Source organism: Ambystoma mexicanum, chromosome 14 (assembly GCF_040938575.1).
Source record: "Ambystoma mexicanum isolate Mex_15411 chromosome 14, UKY_AmexF1_1, whole genome shotgun sequence".
NCBI lineage: Eukaryota > Metazoa > Chordata > Amphibia > Caudata > Ambystomatidae > Ambystoma > Ambystoma mexicanum.
The window spans coordinates 404628537-404647068 of NC_090940.1; the positions used below are offsets into that span (position 1 = coordinate 404628537).

At 48.4% G+C, this 18532-nt stretch overlaps 1 protein-coding gene across 1 annotated transcript in view; it reads left to right on the forward strand.

Moving 5' to 3' along the window:
• The window catches only part of IVD (isovaleryl-CoA dehydrogenase), a 919837-nt gene that overhangs the window by 178110 nt on the left and 723195 nt on the right, over positions 1-18532 (forward strand). Inside the window, exon 5 of the mRNA XM_069637537.1 lies at positions 7372-7541. Coding sequence (XP_069493638.1) covers positions 7372-7541 — 170 coding nt within the window. The remainder of the gene's footprint in view (positions 1-7371; positions 7542-18532) is intronic.

An 18532-nucleotide genomic window follows, 5' to 3' on the forward strand; every position in this document is an offset into this window, starting at 1 on the left:
TGCCCCCCTCCCCCTGGTGGTAGGTTATCACACTTCTCATCTGATTGTGTGATTGGGTGGTGGTAATAACCACATCCTCTGCACCATCTGTTGCTGCGCCCACGCGCCTGAAAGAATGTGTTGTATTGCTGGGATTCCCAGTAATGAGCTCTCGTTTTGAGGCCTTTTCTGTGAGTGGAAGCAACCGGACGCACAACCTCTGTTGCGACCGGTCCTGGCAAAAACTCTCGACGGGAAGATCTTTTTAATGGAGGTTTAGGCTTTCTCAGGGGCCGAATACGTGTCCACGAATCTCCTCATCTCTTTCACTAATGCTTCGCCAAATAGTAATCCCTCTGCGGCTTCGCCTGCCTCATAGGACACCAGATCGCCCAGTTCCAAAATTATTTTGAGCAGAAGGCCTCTTCTCCTCTCAGACGACAGGGCTCAAATTTGCATTCCCAAGGAGGCATACAGCTCTGTGCTCCCAGTTGGCTAGGATGTCTGGGTCCACTGGCTCCCCCGTGTCACTGGACCCTTCTGCCAAGATCATAATGTTGGCTATGAGGCCCACCATGTCCTGGCAACCCTTCCAGGCTCGCTCCATGCCCTTTCACAGGTCACTGGAGGCTTTGGAAATTGGTTATCCTTTTTGGGTCTAATTCCAGAGGTTCTGCTACTTTACCAGACAGCTCCAGCCTGGGACATTCTGAGCGCATCCGCAGTCTCACTTTTTTCTCGATAGGCTTGCATAGCTTTTGTGTCATATATATAGCCACTTTTGGTGACGGTAACCAGTTATTTGATCTCGGGTGTACTATTGACTCCGGGTCAAACATATCCGTCAAATCTTCTTTGAGCTCCTCCAAATGCTTCTCTTTGCATTTCCTCTTCCCACTCCTTGACTTCTGGGAGTATCTAGAGTCGGATTATATGCACTCTGGTGTGGAGTCTCCATCCCCTATGTTTTGCGCCCCTGTGGAAGGGGGCCAGAGGCTCGGCACAGTTGACAGCAGCATGAAAGCGTTTCTCAGCTTCTCAAATGCGTCGATAGCCTCAGGAGGCTTTCCTTTTCCCTCCTTGACATGAACTGGGGGAGTCAATGCACTTTATCATTTACAAGTCTGGTCTCTCCCCTTATCTGTAACCTTGCTAGTAGGCTGCTCAGAGGACACACTGGTGATCACCTCAGGCCCTTTTTTCTTCAGGCTGTCCCCAATCAAATACTCTAAGGGCTCTAGCCTATCCTGGAGTGGATGCACCCCCTGCAACACTGCGCTGACCAAGGAGTCTGTTAAAGGGATAGTCCAGTAAAAAAATGTATTTAAAAAATAGATAGGCAATATAAAAAAAATACTACTAGCACTATTTTTTTTAAACTTCCTATGGAAAATGTTGAGCTATTCAAGCTCAAAATTCGCAAAAGCAAGCACATGGGCGCATCCATTTTGTGAAATGGATGCCCGCCTGTGCTGGCTTTTGCTTTTGCGGCACTATTGAAGGAAAAGCCAGCCAGCTGTAGTAAACAAAAGCTACCGCTGGGTGGCTTTTCCTTCATTGGTGCTGGGACTCAGAAGACGCGGACCGGAGACCAGAGCAGGAAAGCTGCAGCTGAATCTTGGTAAGTGCTATTTATTTTTTTTAAAAAATAAGCACTAGCTGCGTTTTTTTTTTCTAAGTTTTCCGGGCTGGAGGAGCCCGGAAAACTTAGAAATAAAACCTCAGCTTTAAAAACGTTGTATTTATGTTTGCGGTCGCTTTTGAAGCGACCGCAAACATAAATACAACGTTGTGTTTGAAAACGCTGCGGTTTTTCTTTCCAAGTTTCTCAGGCTCCTCCGGCTCGGAGGAGCCCGAGAAACTCGGAAAGAAAAACCACAGCGTTTTCAAACACAACCGCGTTGTGTTTATTCCTGCTGTGGCTATCACTTTGGGTCTCCGGTGCTCCCACAGGGGAGCACCGGAGACCCAAAGTGAAAGCCAAGGCAGGCAGAAACACAACACCGTTGTGTTTCTGCCTAAATCTGCTTCCCCATTTGGGGCTCTCGGGCTCCCCACGAGGGGCCCGAGAGCCCCAAATGGGAAATCAGATTTAGGCTTCAAAAGCGACCGCAAACATAAATACGTTTTTAAAGCTGCGGTTTTATCTCTAAGTTTTCCGGGCTCCTCCAGCCTGGAAAACGTAGAAAAAAAAAAAAAAACGCAGCTAGTGCTTTTTTTTTTTTTTTTTTTTTTTTTTTTTTTTTTAAATAAATAGCACTTACCGAGATTCAGCTGCAGCTTTCCTGCTCTGGTCTCCGATCCGCGTCCTCCGAGTCCCGGCACCAATGAAGGAAAAGCCACCCAATGTTTACTTGGCACACAAAGATTTCTTTATCACCACAACAAGCCTCTGATCATTTCCTACAATGATTGCTCCAACGTCAAGACTCTGCCCACCACTTCGTCTAGTATGCTTTTGATAGAATGCAGTAATTTCTCAATCTGCTCTGTGTTCTCATCAAACCCATTGAGGGACTTTAGCAAACCTCTCGCTCCCTGCGTAAACTCCACCTTTTCAGTGTGATCCTTGGCTGTTCATTATGCCTGTACCATCTTTGTGGAGGACTTTTTGGGAGGGAAACTCCTCTGTCTTTCTGCTGCCTGTATGCCATGATACAGGAAGATAGCAGCCATGAGCATTCCGTGCCTCTGTGCAGAATCCATCAATGTTGGGTGCAAGGTCACCAACTGGGGTTCAAGCTTAGGGGATCTGTACTGGTGGGTGAATGAGCAAATTCCAGAATACTAAGTGGCACCCTCCATTGTCCATCTTCTAGTTAAGGGACTACACCGCCCAGCATCCACTGTGGTCCCTTCTGTCCCCTAAGTAGCTTAGTTGCATTCCTGGACTCTTGTTTAGCTATAGACCTCTGAATTGCTATGCATCTGAGATGCGCGTCTTAGCACTCACTTCCAAATTTGTAAACCTATCCCGCTAGCAGCGAGTAATATGCACCTTGACATAGTTCAGTCTATATGTGGCGCCTTAAAAATACCAATTAGAAATAGAAATGGTTTGGCCCTGCCGCGGTCCTCATGCACTATCTTCAGTATCTTCTCCAGGTGGAAATGTCCATGAATCTCTGCTTGTTTTCTGTCATGGCACCCAAAAGGAAGAAACCATTGATACTCCAAGGGATTGATCCATCCATCCACCCTTCGGTGACTCTGGGATGGTCTAGTGGCGCAGGTAATGACTGCAATGCGAAGTCGAAAAGTTCCAAATGAATGCAGCCTTCTTGGGCTACGGCTAGCTGGTGCTCTGTCATAATCTCGACTGTTTGACGGCACTGAAAAGGGCTGTATTTAGGTCGATTTTGTGCGACCTTCATTGACTGGGGTTATGACCATTTTGGGTGTTTCACCCGCAAACTCTCCTGGGAGCAGCACACCCATGTGCCCCCAACTTTTAAAATCTGGGGGGAATTTCTCCACCTGAACTGCCCTTTGCTCCCCCGCCCCATCCCTTCCCGTGCAACAGAAATTGTGCCCATAGCCTCTCCACCTCTTCATCCCTTACTCCACCCTCCAAACACTCACAAACACACTTACCTGGTCAGCCCATGACTTGTCTTTTTTGGCCCAGATGCTTGGTGGGCTTGTGGGCAAAGGTGTTGATTCTTTTTCACTGGCAAACAACCCAATTCCAGCTAGCTATGCCCCCGGGCCTATTTTTTTCACAAGGTTACGCTGTCACAGCTCAGTGCCAGCAGTTGACCTCTAGGTATCGGGGGGCTGCTCCAGATTGAGCCACATATTGCTGTGACCACACAGTCTCCCCTGAGAATTCTGTCCTGATTCGTCCCTACTTCTGCTGTTTCAGTTATAGCCTGATTCTCAATCGACAGTAGAGGGATAACATTCTCCTGGTGCTAGACAGGTTGAATTCCAATCTCACACTAACAATATTTCACCTTCTGGCATGCCAACTTTTCAAGTCTCCACGGTAATTCCCATTGTCTCAACAAAAACCTTCGAGCTGGAATGGGAGGGATGCCAGTAAATATTGACAAAACTTTTTAGTGTAGAATTTATCTTAAACTCTGCCTCCACCACCAGCATACCCCTCATTCATGTTTGTATCTCTTTGCCAGTAATTCCAGATCTGTTACAAATTGCTCAGCAAAGGCCACCAGAGGGTCGAACGCCTTCGATGCAAGTAGCTAGTGGTTGGAAAGTCTGGTATCTATCCCATACCACAGTGTCAATAGCACAAGTTACCTGCAGCAACACAACCTTATGTTCTCTCAATACTTGAGAAATCTTAACATCCCATACCAGTTTATCAAAGCCCCTTGCATTCCATGATGCCACAGAAAACTGATAGAGCTCTTTTATATCGCCCCCGGAAGCGAATCCCAATTCTCCTGAACGTTGGATACTGCCAATTGTGTTTCGAGAAAACAAACCTTGTGGCACTCATTTCTATCGGGGCACTGGATAATCACATTTTTTGCAAAAGTCATCTCTCCTTTCCTTCCTGTTAAATCCACGACTAGAGATTTTTGAAACATTGGCATCACCAGGGATTTAGTTGTACAAGGTGTAAGGAAGGCATCTTTATCAGAAGTACGACGGAAACAATATCATGTATTTCAAGGGTGTTTATTAAACAGTAGATGGGTGAGGAAAATGCATAATCTAAACCTAAATCTGAGATGGGAGCAAGTTACGACCATCAAATAAAGAAATCGCTGTCCTAGTATTGTCGTGTAAAACAAAATGGCCTTTTCTAATAACCCTGTTGCCAAATCCTTACTCTATATAACAAAATAGTGTGGGACAATGATATGTATAACAAAAGCGAGTTTGGGGTAAACTAAAATGTCCAAAAGGGTTTCAGTAGTTCAGGGCTGCTGAACTAGTGCACTCCCTTCCCTACGTTACAATCACGGGACAAGGCGGAACAGTGGTATGACTGTGAGCCCCCCATGAGTCTATAGGCATCGGGAAACAGTTCCTTCAGAAAAGGCGGGATCCCTTGAATCAATGTCTTTTGCTTGGCATCATAGGACCTTCCCCAAGCTTTCACCATGCGGATTTCCCCTCTTGAGCAGTGTTCTTAAGATACCCTTTTGCTGGGTTCACTCTCGTCTTAACAACACTGTTCCATCACTTTACAGGATTCACTTACCCTTCCTTTCACTTGGCTTCCCTCCGTCGGGTTCACTATAGCCTTCAAATCACAGTTCAGTTAGCTTTTCAATTTTGTCACTTTAAACAACCACTTGATTCACTTGGGTGCCCCTCCTCCGGGCTCGGACCACTTTCACCCAGGCACTCCCTCCTCTTGGCTCAGACCTTCCTCTGTATGCAGTTCGGGCTTCCCTCGGTCGTGCGAAAGCCTTCAAACCGCCAGTATCACCTTTATTGTTTTACAGTTTTTAATACTTTAACTTCCAAGTACTTGCCAGTTCAACACAGAGACTTCCGATAGGCGATCGCGTCTTGCCAGGTCACTCTGTTACGTTGTAGCAGGTGGGTTTACTGTTATCATTCCGGATACAATTCAAAGCTTTAGACCGGCCCCCTCTTCCGAGGCCTTCTGGTATCTGCAGTGCTTACTTAACCTTATATTTGTGAAAGACTTTCGACTGTACGAGGGGGGGACTTGTACGTTTCACTTTACCCTTGTATAACCACTGTTGCTCCACTTCGTCGCATCCCTCTCAAATGCTTCACACTTCTTGTGCAGCTTCTCTCACACGTTCAATCTCTGCTTTCTTCATTCTTGCTACAATGTGCTTTCACTTGCGGTTCCTCAATTCAACTCAACAAGCACTTAAAAAGTAAACATCCTTCTCCTTCATGGATCAATGCAAGCTGGTCTTCCATTTCACTCACCGTCGGCGTTCGTTACTTATCAAAGTTCTTTCTCGAGTCAAGGCTTTTGGCCCAGCGCAGCTCGCTTCCCTTCAAGTCTGCACATCGCCCATGAAGGCGGTAATGTTGTGACCTTCTCTCTGCACTAATAAGAAGTTGCCCCTTTTTTGTATTTCTGCAGCGACATTCACTCTTGTGCTTGTAGGACCCTGGCCTCTGACTTGCCTCTTGGTCCCGTCTGCTCGGCTTGCATGATCGCACCACCTTCTCTGGATTTCCTGCCCTTCCGTTCTGCTGGTCTTGCTCGCTTCGTTTTCCCTTTTCACCTTGCTCTCTGGGTGCTCTTGTGCTCGTTTTATCCCAGGATTCAGGGCTATGTGCCTGACTCTTCCTGAACCTGATATTGGGACATGTCCACCAACTGGTTTTGTGTAGGTCTGTCTTGCCTTAACAGGTTTGTTTCGTGTAGCAGAGAGTGTATAGGAAAGGGGAGTCGGGGGGGGGGGGAGTCTCTAGATAGAAAACGGGAGAGGGGTATTCTGTAGAGATGGAAATGGGGATACTGCGTGTCTCCTCTGGGTGCACTCCCATTCCCCAGGCACCACTTACCCAGGTGATCCTCCCGCACTGCTCCACCCGCCCCCCTCCGGAGTATCAATCCAGTATCGATGGCCATGCCTCGGCCACCTGGATGATGGATTCCAAGGGACTAGTGCGTGAGACACCCTTTGGTTCCTAAAGGCCAAAGGTCAAAACCGAATGAACTAAATTAATCACCCTCCTCCAACAGCATGGAGAAGATGGCCCTTGAAGGGTTCTATGTCATTCCGTTACTGATTTTTGGCCAAAGAAACACATCAAATTGTTTTTATTTTTTACATTTGGGGGTCCCCCCAAATCCCTTCCCAGTAATTAACAACTATTCCCCCACCCCCTAACCCTTTATATACCTTTACCCACCCCCTGCCATATTTATTTTTCTGAGATTTTTCGACCTAAAATTGACGGCAAAAAACTCAGCGAATAGAAACCTGCCGATGGGTGAACGTTGTACCTCTTGAAGGAACCTTTATTGCTACTATATCTTTCCTTTGACTGTCAAAAAACTCCACCTGATGAAAGGCCACTTTCACTATGTGTTCTACAGCAACAATTCTATGTGCATAATGTAAATGAGTTGGATTTTTCTAAATGTAATGTAAGTATTACATGACGTATGTGCCTTTCTTTTTAGAATTTACTCCTTCAGTATCATAATAATAGATGACATTCATTTTATGCCATGTATGTTTCAGTTTGAATAAGCTGGTTGTAGTGTGTGTTGATGACGACGCTGCAAGAACAGCATGCAGTGTTACTTTCAGATCATGTGCAAGACTTTAAGCATCCAACCAAAGTGGCACATATAAAAAGACATTTTGGTTTTAATTATTTTTCCCTTGATCTGTCAAAAGGGCTGTGTCTTTATATCACTCTGCCATTGCATGATGTTATGGTATTAACAACGACTCGTTTTCATTTGTTTAGTGGAGTTTGGAGGATCTGGAATGGGCTATTTGGAGCACTGTGTGGTCACTGAAGAAATCTCTCGTGCCTCAGCTGCAGTTGGCCTGAGCTATGGTGCTCACTCAAACCTTTGCATCAACCAGTTAGTACGAAATGCCAATGACGCACAGAAGGAGAAGTATTTACCCAAGGTAAAGTGAAAGCATTCCTCCCTCATGATGTCCTTCCTAGCAGCATCGCTGGATTCAGAATCCAGACAAACAAATCTAAACTCTGTTTAATAATGCAGCAGGGAGATTACGGCAGATGAGAGCCTGCCTTGAGGTGTGATGTTGCCAGTGCCCCCCAAAAAGCATTTACCTAACACACTTCTCAGATGCATTGCATCAAACTGATGTCTTTGGTAGTCACAAACATACTATTTGAGTCCCAGACATTTCTATACAAACTGCAGTCACATGGGGAGGGAGCACACAACTACTGACACTGGAATAACGTTAAAGGGTTTTTTGGAGCAAATGTAAATCATAAGACTGTTGCATGGAAATTGTTTCAATATGGCGGTAACATCAGGGTTCTTGGGAAACGTCGAAAAGCAGGATTATGTATTTGGGATGGTAAATAAAAAGGCTTACAGAAATTGTAGACCAGAATGTCATTTGCTTAGTGATTAGTTAAACTCAGTTCTTTTCCTTTCTTCTGGTGACCACAAGGCCTCTGAGTTTTATGGCGTCCTCACTTTGCGAGGTGCCCCAAAAGTCCTCCCCTTCTTCCAGCTCACCTTCTCTCCTTTTCTTACTACTCCTGTGCCAAGGGACCACCTATGCCCCACCCCCTCTGTGATCAAAGTCACTCTTTCTCTCGCTCTTCACTGTAGCACACCCCTCTTATGGGCCCACAGGCTCTTCTTCCCCTAACTGGAGCACACCCCTCCTCTGGGTATTAAGGGACTCCCCTCTTCTGTTACACATGCCCTCTTCTGGGATCAAAGTCACCCTTTCTCTTGCTGCTCCTTGGCCCCCTTCGATTGGGTCAGGATCTTTCTTCTGTGTACAAGGGTTTCTCCCCCCTCACTGGAGCACACGCCCATTTTGGGTTCACAGGGCTCGCCCCCTCCCCCCATCGCAGCGCAAACCTCTTCTGGGATCCCAGAGACTCAACTCTTCCTCACAGGAGCACACTGCTCCTCTAGGGTTCAGGGGGCACTTCACCCCCTGACTGGAGCACATCCCACCTCCATTTTGTTTTTTTTTGCATTTTTAAAACGCTCACAGAGCCTGCGGGCATCAAGGCGCTGTTACAGCAATTGTTTGTTTTTTGGTTGCATAGTTGTTTATTTTTTTTGTCTTAGTTGCGCATTTATAACACACTTAAATACCCAGAGGTTTCTAAGCGTGGAACCAGGGATCAAACCTGTGTTGCTTCGTGTCGTCTTGCTTCCAAGGCGAACACGTTGCCGCTGAGCTATCCTCCTGGTTCAGGGGGGTCTTGGTTCAGGGGGCTCTTCTCCCTCTCACTAGAGCCCACCACTTTATTGGTCACCACTTTATTGGTCTCAAAGGAATCTCTTCTCTGGTGCTCTCCAGCTTTCTCAGCAAACTCCTCTCCTCTGCTCCCAGATCAGAGATGCGGTCTATGCCGTCAGTGTTGACGCCCTCACCATCCTTGTATTGGCTGAGGTAAACTTTATAATTGATTTGGTCAATTGGATTCCTATTCCAAACAAGGCGAGGAAAGCCTTTAAATGGCTTGCTGCCGTTTTGGATTTATTTTAGTTGGTTTCGCCATCAGTAGCTGATGTATGCCTGTTGCTCTGCTCCTGCCATGCCACCTGGCTTTCCCCCTGCACAGAAGTATGTTTTGTAAGATCCTGGTGTTTAAAATGCCATCACAAAGGACATGAAAACCTCTAGAAAGATCCCACCTGTGAGAAATCATTTTCCTTTGTGGAGGGGGAAGTAAGTATTTTTCTCATTCTCTCAAATGCTGCAGCTGAAGGAGAGGGTGGAAACTTCTCCTTTACGAACAGTGCTGCTTGGGGTTGTTGAGGGGGGTGGGGCGGCAGGGTTTGACTTGAGAAGTCACACTGCACACGCCGAGAAGCATTGGTTTCGAGGGGATTGGGTCCTCCGACGTATTCCATATCTATGACAGTAATCACCACAGCTGTGCTGCTTTGAAAAATCTTTTGACGTCTGCGTCCTGCGTCGATGACGTCGATACGCCGTCCTCGAGAGCCTCCGTCGAGCCGATGTCACCGGATGTTATACGTAGGACGCACGACGCCCGTAGCCTCAGTTCCGTTTTTTTTCCGCCAACGTGTTCGCTTCAGAGATCTCGGCGCACTTCGATTCTACTGAATCCTGTTCTTTCGGTTCTTCGAACCTGTTTCTTCATTGCTATACGAATATGATGTCTTCGGCTTCTTGCACCCCGTGGTGCAGGTTTAAGAAGTGTTGGGTGTGCGGGTCCAAGATGTCCCTGACGGATACGCACGACGCTTGCCTCTGGTGCCTCAGGGAGGACCATGATACGGACGACTGTGTCGACTGCCAATCGCTCACTTCGAAGGCCTTGCGGGAGCGTAAGAAGAAGCTGTTGGTCGGTAAGGTGGCCAAGCCCCGGAAGTCGCGTTCCACTGGTCTTTCGACGGACGAATCGAGGGGCGACCCTCCGCATCGTCGTCGTGAGTCCCGGGGTTCTCGGTCTGGGAGTCGGTTCCGCCATTCCTCTGCCTCTTTGAGGCACTCCAGGAAGCGCCATCACAGGTCGCCTTCCCCGTCCTCTTCCGAGGACGCTGCCCGTAGGCGGGTAGCTTGTCCCAACAAGCATACCACTCCGGAGGAATGGTATTCGTTCCGAAAGGAGATGTTGGTGATTTTTCAATCGCAGGGCTCCGGTCCGGCCGCGCCGTCTGAGTACGCCGGTCGAGGCCGCGCTATAGACACTGCTCGTCCGCCTTCGGGCTTGAGCAGTCGTCGCGACCAGCGGGCGTCTTCGAGGTCCCGGTTGGACAAGGATGGTCGCTCTAGGCATGCCCGTTCCAGGTCCCGGTCCTCGACGCCATCGAGACCGCGCGACTCTGAAGTCTTCGAAGAAGACATCGACGCCGGCGTGGCGCCGAGGTCGTCAACAGACTCTCGAGGCCCCGCCTCCGAGGAAGTCGTTGACGCCATCGACACCTAGGCTGTGGAGAGACACGCTCGGGGCTCCGCCCTCGAGGCCTGTGTCGACGCCGTCGAAGCTGTCGGCGCCACGCTCGACATCGACACCCATTCCGTCGACGCCCTCAACGCCTTTCGAGGCAGCCTTGTCAGAGGTACCCCGTGGCATGGTGGCACCCCCAAGAAAGGCGATGGCTAAGGCTAAACATGTCTTTGTGCCTTTTTCTGTACCCTCTTTCCAGCCTCTTGATTATATTTCTGAGGTGGATGAGGGGTCTGAGGAAGGTGAGGTTCCTGCATTTGTTCCTGATGACATTGTTTCCGGTCACAGTCAACTTGAGGACCTGCGTCAGTCGCTGCACAATGCCAGTGGTCTTGACGCCTCTCCGGAGGTGGAGTTTGGTAGGCCGGAGCCTGGCACGCATGCTGAATCTTCATATCGGCGCCTCATGTCGAGGGTCACTGAATACCTGGGTTGATCTGCCCCCCCCCCTGGGGATTTTCAGCAGGATGACCTGACTGATATCCTGGACCAAGGTCCTCCAACTGACCCGGTGCTGCCATTCCATATGGCCTTGCAGAGAAGGGTGGCTGCGGCTTGGACTGCTCCGGAGAGTCTCCCGGCAGTGAGCAAGTCCTTGCCGAGGAAATATCGCCCAGCCAGTGGTGACCCCTACTACTTGACCACGCACCCCACTCCGGAGAGTTTGGTGGGGCAGGCTGCTACGGCCCCCGCAAAGCAGGCGTCGTACCCTACCATCCCTCCTGATAGGGACGACAAACGTTTTGACGGCTGGGCGAAGAAGGTATTTTCTTCTGGGGATATGGCGCTTCAGGCTGCCAACTCCGTTTGTGCCTTGTCTTGTTTCACGCACACTCTGTGGAACTGTATTTCCCTAGTGGCTGATCATATTCCCGAAGGGGAGGAACGGGTGGTTTCCTTGCTATCGTGCAGGATGGCAAGGATGCCATGTGTGAATCCGTTCAGTCGGGTCTGGACATGGTTGATTGCGTCAGCCGGTCCATGGCGGCGAGCACCGTAATGCGCAGGTTTGCGTGGTTGCGGAAGTCGGGGTTTGCTCCGGATGTGCAAGCCCGGCTCCTCAACATGCCCTTTGATGGTGACCATCTTTTTGGCAGCAAGGCTGACGAGAGTCTTGAGAGGTTGCAGACCTCCACAGCTGCAGCGAAGTCGTTGGGCACTGCAGTTCGCCAACCTCCGCCTTTTCATCCTAGGGGACAGCAATGGAGGGGGATATTGCTCGTCCTTTAGTAAATCGAGAGGGGCTGCAAGTCAAAGGGGCAACCGTAGGAGTGCCAGAGGTGGAAAACAAGGTACTCGAGGTGCCAAGGCTGTGCGAGCAGTTGTCTCTTTGCCCTCAGGCACTGCCACAGCCGCTTCATCTCAGTCATGAGGCCCATGCTTCTCCGGTTGGGGGAAGGCTGGCGCAGCATCTGGTAGAATGGCGTGCCATTACTTCAGATGTGTGGGTTCTGGAGATCATAGCCCACGGCTACTGTCTTCCTTTCCGACAGAGGTCTCACGACAATCCACCAGGGAACCTCTTTGAAGAGTCCGGATCTGCTCCTTGCGCAGGAAATTAAATCCCTGCTGGAGAAAGGCGCCATAGAACTGGTGCTTGTAGCGGAGAGGAACAAGGGATGATATTCCCCTTATTTTTTGATTCCGAAGAAAGACGGAGGATTGAGCCCCATCATGGACTTGCACGGTTTGAACAAGCTCCTCAGGAAGGACAAGTTCAAGATGGTTACTCTTTCTCAAGTTCTCCAGGCCCTTCAACTTCAGGACTGGTTGGTGTCTCTCGACCTCAAGGACGCTTATTTTCATGTGCCGATCCATCCAAAGCACAAGAAGTACCTGAGGTTCGCAGTTGGCGACTCACACTTCAGTTTCGGGTCCTGCCTTTCGGATTGACCTCCGCGCCAAGGGTTTTCACCAAGCTCATGGTGGTTGTGGCAGCGCATCTCAGGAAAGGGGGTTTCACGTCTACCCCTACCTGGACGATTGGTTGATCAGGGCTCGCTCGCCCGAGCAAGTCCTGGATCATCTGTCCGTCACCTGTCACTCCCTTCACAAGCTGGGCTTCTCCCTCAACTTAAAGAAGTCTCACTTGATGCCAACTCAGCGGCTCCAGTACATCGGAGCAGTGCTCGACACGTCCCTGGGGCAGTGTTTTCCTCCCCAGGTGAGGGCTCTTCACATTCAGCAGATGGTGCACAAGTTTGGACATGCCCAGAGTCTCCCGGCGTTCGAGTTCTTGAGGCTGCTCGGCCTCATGGCATCCTGCATTCTTCTGGTGCCAGAGGCCCGACTGCGGATGAGATCTTTGCAGTGGGCTTTCAAGATGCAGTGGTCACAGTCCTCCGGCAGGATGTCGGACCCCGTTCAGGTGCCGCCCTCGGTCGCTCAGGACCTTCTGTGGTGGGCCGACGAAGGCAATCTGATGGGGGGGGCTCCATTTTGGCTGTGCTGGCCGTAGTTGACGATCGTGACGGACGCATCCCTCACGGGATGGGGAGCTCATGCCAATGAGCTGACAGTCAGCGGTCGTTGGTCTCCGTCAGAGTCCAGACTCCATATCAATCTGATGGAGCTGAGGGCCGTCAGGCTTGCCCTGAAGGCTTTTCTGCCGACTGTGCGAGGAAAGAATGTCCTGATCCTGACTGGCAACACAGTTGCCATGCACTACCTCAACAAAAAGCGGGGGGCAGGGTCACTTCCTCTGTGCAGGGAGGCGATGCAGCTCTGGTTCTGGGCCATACAGCAGGAAATTTTGATCTCGGCAGTTCATCTAGCCGGAGATGAAACGAGACGGCGGATGCTCTGAGCAGGCAGAACGCGATCTTTCACGAGTGGCAGTTGGCTCAGAAGATTCTCCTGGAGAGCTTCACCCTTTGGGGGGACCCCTCAAGTGGATCTCTTTGCCTCCAGTGTCAACCGGAAGTGCGAAAGGTTCTGCTTGCGGGAATTTCCTCCAAGAGGAGCCTTAGGAGACGCGTTCGTGGTGGAATGGTCCTTCCCACTGCTGTACGCGTTTCCTCCAGTCCCCGTCATCCCGCAGGTGCTGCGGAGGTTCGGTTCGCGGATGATCCTCATTGCTCTGGCTTGGGCCAGGAGGGCGTGGTACCCGGACCTTCTCGACTTGTCCATCTGCCCTTCCACGTCGTCTTCCCCACCGAGACGATCTGCTCTCACGGGGGCGTGGGGTCAGGTTCTCCATCCAGAGGTCAGATCCCTCAACCTTCACGCTTGGCTTCTGAAAGGTTCAGGTATAAGCATTGGGACCTCCCTGAAGACGTGATGGAGGTGTTGCTTTCGGCCAGACGGCCGACAACAAAGTCCCTGTACCGTTGCCGTTGGAGAAAGTTCTGCGACTGGTGCAGGGTTAAGAATGTGGATCCTTTTTCATGTGACATTCCTGTAGTTCTGTCTTTTTTGCTTTCTTTAGCCCACAGGGGCTTGCAAGTGGGTACCATTAAAGGTTACCTGGCGGCGCTGTCCATATTTAAGCTCTCGTCTGAGGAGTGCTCTTATTTTAAAATTCCTTTTGATTTCTCAGTTTCTGAAAGGGCTCACTCATGTGTTCCCTCCGTCACCTTTCCAGGTGCCCGGTTGGGATTTGAACCTTGTTCTCAGGTTTCTAATGGGTGCTCCGTTTGAGCCTTTGCATTCTTGTCCTTTGAGACTGTTAACCCTTAAAACTGTATTTTTAGTTGCGGTCACTTCCGCTCGCAGAGTGAGTTACAGGCACTTTCAGTTAAGCCACCCTTCACTGTGTTTCATAAGGACAGGGTTGTCCTTCGAGTTCGTTCTTCCTTTCTTCCGAAGGTAGTGTCGGAATTTCATTTGAGCCAGAAGGTTGTTCTTCCAGCATTTTATCCTCCTCCGCATCCTAGTAAGGAGGAGGAGAGGCTCCATAGGTTAGATCCTAGGAGAGCTTTAAGTTTCTACATTTCACGCATGTCCGGGGTCATAGTGGACGATCAGCTCTTTATTGGTTATGCTGGAAGGCGTTTGGGACAAGTTGTGACTAAGCAGACTTTGTCTAGATGGATTATCTTGGCAATTTCTGAATTTTACCGCCTGGCGGATAAGGATCCTCCTGTAGGGTTACGGGCCCATTCGACTAGGGGTATGGCCGCCTCTACTGCCCTGCAGAGGGGTGTTCCTATTCGTAACATCTGTGATGCAGCCACTTGGGCTTCGGGCAATACTTTTGTACGTCACTACTCCCTTGATTCTATCCACGGGCAGGATCTGGCCTTTGGCAAGGTGGTCCTTTACTCTGCAATTTGATTGGGCATTCTAAATTTGTATATTCTAAATTTTTTTCCCACCTCCTTACGTTGGTACTGCTTTGGGAGTCTGTCATAGATATGGAATACGTCGGAAGACCCAATCCCCTCGAAGAACAAGTTACTCTCCTATCTGGTCACGTTCTTTCGATGGGATGGTCTGACGACGTATTCCATATCGCACCCTCCCTGCCTTCCCCGCTACAGAATTTCTTATGCGATTGCAGCTTACGTTTCTGCAAGGCTTTCAGTGGTCATATTGGCAGTAGATTGGTGCCACACATTCTGGGAAAAAACTACAACTGAGGCTACGGGCGTTGTGCGTCCTACTTATAACATCCGGTGACGTGGGCTCGACGGAGGCCCTCGAGGATGGCGTATCGACGTCATCGACGTAGGACGCAGACGCCGAAAGATTTTCCGAAGCAGCACAGCTGTGGTGATTACCCGTCATAGATATGGAATACGTCGTCGGACCAACCCATCGAAAGAACGTTGCCAGGTAAGAGAGTAACTTGTTCTTCTCTTCCCTTGGTTGTCTCTCTTCTTGCCTTCCTTCCAGCAGCATTCTTTTTCAGTCCGTATCTTAAATTGTGTCCGTTTCAAATATATGCTTCTTTCAGTTATGTTCCCTAATATCCTCTTGGACGTCCTTCATGAGCTCCTGTAGCTCTTCGATTTTCGTGGGCTTTGTACTTTCTTTAATGCCAGCTTTACGACAGTTTTCGTTGAAATACTTTCTCACCCTCCTGTCTTTAGTCCTATATCTTTTATATCCATGAGGGTTAATCTTCCCTGAGTTTTGTGTAACTTTATTCCAATTATGGTTTCCCCTCTCCTGCCTTCTTGGTCTCTTTTCTGATTCTGTCCCATTAAGTCTCCTTTCACGACACTGATTTGCGGTGGGCTCTCATCTCTTTAAGCCTCTGTTACTGGGGGTTTCTCCCTTCCTCCCAGGCTATTTGCTTCAACTTTCTATAGGTCTCCCATACACCATTATTCGTCACGCGGTGTATTGACCTCATATAACTCCAATTCTGCTAATGTAATGTTCGACCTTCATACTTATGATTTTTGAGACATTTCTCTCTTTCCCATACGTTGCCCCTGCCAACTCCTGCCTGTCTCGTTCTCCCGAGTACCTCTTCTGATGTAGGGGAATCTCCGTAGGGCTCAGTGCGTAAAGTATTCAGTTTCATGATTCCTTTTCTCTGTTTCTGGTCTCACCAGCGTCGTGTTCCTGCTGCTGAGCAGCCGAGATGCCGTCTACGGACGTGGGCAGCTACCACGATGCAGCTGCGGTCACGACTCCACCTAGTACAGGTCTTTGGTTCGTGTTCGGGCCACGGTTTTCCTGTTACAGGATTTCTTAACTCTCTGCTGCTTACCATGCTCTCTATCCTCACAAGAACTACTCGTCCCACTTATATACAAGTATCTTGTCAAAGACATTTCCTTTTCCTTTGTATGACTGGTTTGTTCCCACATTGCATGACGCCAACTAGAAGGATGACAGATTAGTCTTCATAGCTGACAGTCCCGTATAGGCAGATATGGTATTAGATCTAGGAGTTCTCATCAGAACGGGAGTCCTTGTCCACTAAGAGAGAATCACTCCCATTTAGGTCCCACTTGCCCAGACCCCTAGGGGAGGGTCTTGCGGCGCAGACTCACTGCTCCAGCCTCAAAGGGGTTGACTCCCACTTGGGGAGAAGGGACGAATACCTGCGATTTATCACTCTACTGCCAATGTAATCTATTAGAATTATTTATTTAGCCAGCCGAGGCTATCCCTTAACCGTAATAAATCACATGGTGACTGGTTTTCAGTTTGCATTTTCTTTTACGTGTGGCCCCTTCCTTATGGTGCTGACGCAAATTCATGCCTTTATGTAAAATGAAATTAAATAGCAAAGGCCAAAAGAATTTCCTTTGGCATGCTGCTTTTGGCTGCCTGTAAAATATTATAAAAGAGGACCTGCCATATGCAAATCATTATTGCTCCCTTGGCGAGTCTGGTTCATTGCACGGGTATGTCCAGGGACAGGTCCTGGGCCAGATGTGCAGGGACTCTAGGTGCCCCATGCTGCAGCCAAGTAAAGTTGAAACAGAGCTCTGATTACTTATGTATATTCACTGAGGGGGTATGATCTATCATTTTGAACTGGGCTGGAGCTTTTGATGGCTGGATCAAGGCTCATTTGCACTCTAAATCATTTGACAAACACTGAAATCCCTTTAAATCTCAACAGTCACTCACACACCCAAAGCCACTAATCCCGCCTCCGCCTCATGTTATTAATGGCCAGTTTGCACATACACACACCACTGACATAATCTCATTCCAAACAACAACTTAGGGACATGCTCTTCAAAAGTGAAATATGGCTTGCACTCCCATGCACACATGGCTAAAACATTCAGGTACCCATCATTTGCAAATCTACACTGATCCCTACCAAACAACTGCCACCCACCACCCTTTATTTAAATGCCTCTCTTCTTGCCCATTTTTCTCACCCGTACACCCATCTTACCTACAGTCCTAGACCTTCTTGAGAAATCTTAGGTATGGTCTTGTACCTAAATTACTTCCCATTACTTTTTTCATTGGTACATAGCGTGCTCTAATCAACTGATTTTTTGAGAAATCAGTTGATTAGAGCAGACTATGTACCAATGAAAAAAGTTATGGAAAGTAATTTAGGTACAAGACCGTGCAATAATTGCCAACACTGCAGTAGCATTACAAAAGAGAATTATATGAATCCTCCTGACAGTGGCAAACAAATATTACTAAACCATTCAGCTACATGTGATTCAATGATGTGATTCAATTAATGTTTATGGAATAGGGTGTCCTTGCGATATTTTTTATGTCGTTATGACAGCACAGAAAGCAAAAACCAGATGGACTGAACAGAAGTCTAATGTTCATACCAAAAATGAAAGATCACCTGTTGCAGAACATTTTGACAAGCTAGCCACTCTGTTGCGATTTAGAAACAGATTGTAACTCCTAGGAGAGGGAGTGATGTTATCACAATGTTGCTTCAGAGAGAAATATATTGGATTGCAATACTAGACTAGACACAATGATTCCTAAAGGAATTAAGATCCAATGGGACCTTCCCTGTTTTCTGTGACCTTGAGTAACGTTTAACAGAGATGTAAATTGTAGTTGGGCTTACTTGTTGGATGAATTGATAAAAGGTCTGATTGTGAGAGAAGATACTAGATCATCAACATGGCACATATAATTTTCCATAAGATTTGAATGCGATTATCTTCTTTTAGATGACTTCATACTTTGGTTAAGCTACTTTGACATTCGCTTAACTTTAACTTTGGTAAGTAATAACTGATCAAGATTGATTGGGAACAATGGCAACTTAATGATTTGATTTCTGATGTTTGTTAATCTGCTTAGAATCACATGCTGTGCATAGTCCGACATCCAGTGGTCACTGCGGAGTATTGCATTTTGTTTTTCGTAGTCGAAAAGGGGACGTCGACAAGGCGTGTCTAACACTATCCCCATAGTGACGTGCGGTGTACCCACAATCCCTCACGCGTCGAGGTCCCTCAGATAGTTTTTTTCAGCCCAGATATTGGTCGCCTTTACGCGGAGCTCCTCGAGAGACATTGCAAATTCATTTACTCGACCTTTGGTCGTTCCTTATTAATATCCATTACATAGA